Genomic DNA, 2,860 nt, shown 5'->3' with positions numbered 1-2,860 from the left:
TTTTTAAGAACTATTTTCAGGTGTGCAAACACAACTTGAGATTTAATGAATTTTTTTGTTTTCTATCCCACTTTTTCTGCTCCATTTTCCCACCAGGAAGGTTAAAGAGCAGGTAAAAACGTTGAGCAGGTTCCTCACCATCAAGCACCTCCTCAGGAAAGCCTGTCCTCTCAAAGTCATTGTTGTTCTGGTTGTACAAGCCAAAGAGAAGGTAGTTTGCCAGCTCCCTGCAGCCTTCATTGTATCGACTGTCTATCCCTGCAAGACCAAAACCACAGGTCAAATGTTGTGTGAAATACCACTGCACACCTCAAAAAGTTGTTTTCTTCCCCACTAAGAAACCCCCAAAGCAGGAATATTAATTAACTCAACCCCTTCACACAGGGAGCACTTATTCCTGTGGAACACACTGGGAGAACAGGGTGGGGAAAAGGAGATTTTACAAGTTCAGTGTCACATTCTGACGTGGAATTTTGACCTAAATCCATGGATATTGCTCAAAAAAAATTTAAAAATCCATTTTTCTGCAGTCACATGTCAATGCTGTGTGAACTAACACTGCACACCTCAAAAGGTTGGTTTCTCCCCCAGTAAGAAGCCCCCAAAGCAGGAATATTAATTAACTCCTTCACACAGTCAGGGAGCACTTATTCCTGTTGAACACACTGGGAGAAGAGTAGGAAAAAAGGAATTTTTGCAAGTTCACTGCCACGTGTTCACATCCCACTTTTGACCTAAATCCACAGGTTTTGCTTAAAAAAAAAATGAAATAAATCTATTTTTTTGCAGCGCTCTGCATCAGAAGTTCCATTTCATCCCATAATTCAAACATCTGCCTGGATGCAGGATGCATTCTAATTAATATGTTCTTGATTGAAGCTTCCTAACAAACTAATCCCGTGACCCAAATCTCCTGCTTTGGAATACATGATTAAACATTATCTTATCAGTGTTATGGTGCAATCCCTGAGTCACCAGAGCCAGCCCAGACTTCTGGCACATCATGGAAAGATGTCCTGACAAGACACAGGGAGTACAAAGAGCTTCCAAAGGAAAGCCTTTCCTGGTCCTTGGGAAAAATCCAGTGAAAGCAACTGAAGATCTGGAGCATGAAGAGATAAAAGATAAACACAAAGGAAGGACTAAATGCAGATTTAGAAAGTATTTCCACCTCTCTGCGTGACAGTCACAGCCATAATTCCTAATTCTACTGTAATAATCCAGTTTGCTCCACAAATGGATGAACAGCAGCCTCGACATCCACATTTCAGAGGTCACTTGACTGCCACAAAATTCCTCTAAAGTCAACTTTTCTCACCAAGTGACATTAGGATAGAGTTGGATGGTTGCCAGCAAATCAGGATTTGTTACCACTGTCCAGAGGAAAGATGAGGACACTGAGAATGTCACAACATGGCCCGGATGTGTCGGGGTTTCAGGACCTGAATGGGAAGTCAAAAGTCACCTGAACTTACCAGAAACTGGGATAAATCTCAGGTTTTCCTAATGATGCTCCATTTTTTATGTTATGTTTCAGCTTTAAAGTGCTACCAAGATGCTGTGTCTGCATCCAGCTACTGAATCCCACCTCTTAATTTTCCCTGTTTGTTCATTAACTGGCCTTTGGACAGTTCTTGTGTATTCCAAAATATCTGGCATTCGGTGTAAGGTTGTGGAACAGGCAAATGCAATCCCTTCAAATTCAAAAATGGCACCACTGCACTCCTTGGACTTGTCCAGAGATGCTCTGGCTTCCCCATCCCTGGAGATGTTCAGGGGAATTGGTACAGGGAATGTCAAGATACAGGAATATCACTCTAACTCAGGTCATGGCATGGATTAAGACTCAGCTCAAGGATGTTCAGACCCACTAACTCATTTCTCCCCTCCTCCAATGTTGGCTTTGCTGTGCCAATAATTTTCTCCATAACCAGATTTCCCTGGATTTGGGAACTCAGAGAGAGGGCACAAAAGAGAGAGGAGAGGCAGGACACCTTGTCCCTCTATTTTATTGACATTTGCAGCCCCATGAAAGCAGGCCCAATGTAATCTGGAATTCAGTGGGACTCAGCACACTGATACTGCTGCCAAAGCCCTTGTGTCCAGGTGGGACTTCAGTCACAGACAAGGGTGGAGATTCCCTTCATCCAGGAAACAACTGTCCCATTGTTTTAGGGAGCTCCATTTCAATGGAATCAGTCTCCTTGGAATCAGCCTTGGAAAGGCAGCACACACAATGTCCTGGGGATTATCTGTGTCACTGATTATTTGTCCAACTGAGGCAACTCCTGAAGGTCCTCAGAGGAACAATAATGGCACAGCCAGGCTGGGAGAGCTGGAGGGGTTCCCCTGGAGAAGAGAAGGCTCCAGGGAGAGCTGAGAGCCCCTGGCAGGGCCTAAAGGGGCTCCAGGAGAGCTGGAGAGGGACTGGGGACAAGGCATGGAGGGACAGGACAAGAGGGAATGGCTTCCCAGTGCCAGAGGGCAAGGATAGATGGGATATTGGGAAGGAATTGTTGGCTGTGAGAGTGGGGAGGCCCTGGCACAGGTTGGGCAGAGAAGCTGTGGCTGCCCCTGGATCCCTGGAAGTGTCCAAGGCCAGGCTGGAGCAACCTGGGCTAGTGGAAGGTGTCCCTGCCCATGGCAGGGGGCTGGAACTCGATCACCTTTAAGGTCCTTTCCAACCCAAACCATCCTATGATTCCATTGTTATAAATTCTGGAAGATCAGAAGAAAAATGAGGAACTGTCCTCATTTAAAAAAATGAAACTAGTGATGATGTCCCCACCAGTTGAAGAGTTTGAGGTTTTATCTGGGTGCACCAGCCCAACAGGCTTCAAGCAGAGAAGATCTCCCGAGC

At 45.4% G+C, this 2,860-nt stretch overlaps 1 protein-coding gene across 1 annotated transcript in view; it reads right to left on the bottom strand.

Moving 5' to 3' along the window:
• The window catches only part of CUNH20orf194 (chromosome unknown C20orf194 homolog), a 732,083-nt gene extending 731,081 nt beyond the window's left edge, over positions 1-1,002 (bottom strand). Inside the window, exons 1-2 of the mRNA XM_017828987.1 lie at positions 976-1,002; positions 139-301 (exon numbers count right to left, since the gene is read on the bottom strand). Coding sequence (XP_017684476.1) covers positions 139-301; positions 976-1,002 — 190 coding nt within the window. The remainder of the gene's footprint in view (positions 1-138; positions 302-975) is intronic.
• Positions 1,003-2,860: the final 1,858 nt, after the last annotated feature.

This window comes from Lepidothrix coronata, unplaced genomic scaffold (genome assembly GCF_001604755.1).
Source record: "Lepidothrix coronata isolate B3197 unplaced genomic scaffold, Lepidothrix_coronata-1.0 Scaffold156, whole genome shotgun sequence".
NCBI classification, from domain to species: domain Eukaryota; kingdom Metazoa; phylum Chordata; class Aves; order Passeriformes; family Pipridae; genus Lepidothrix; species Lepidothrix coronata.
This window is presented reverse-complemented; position numbering and strand designations above follow the sequence as displayed.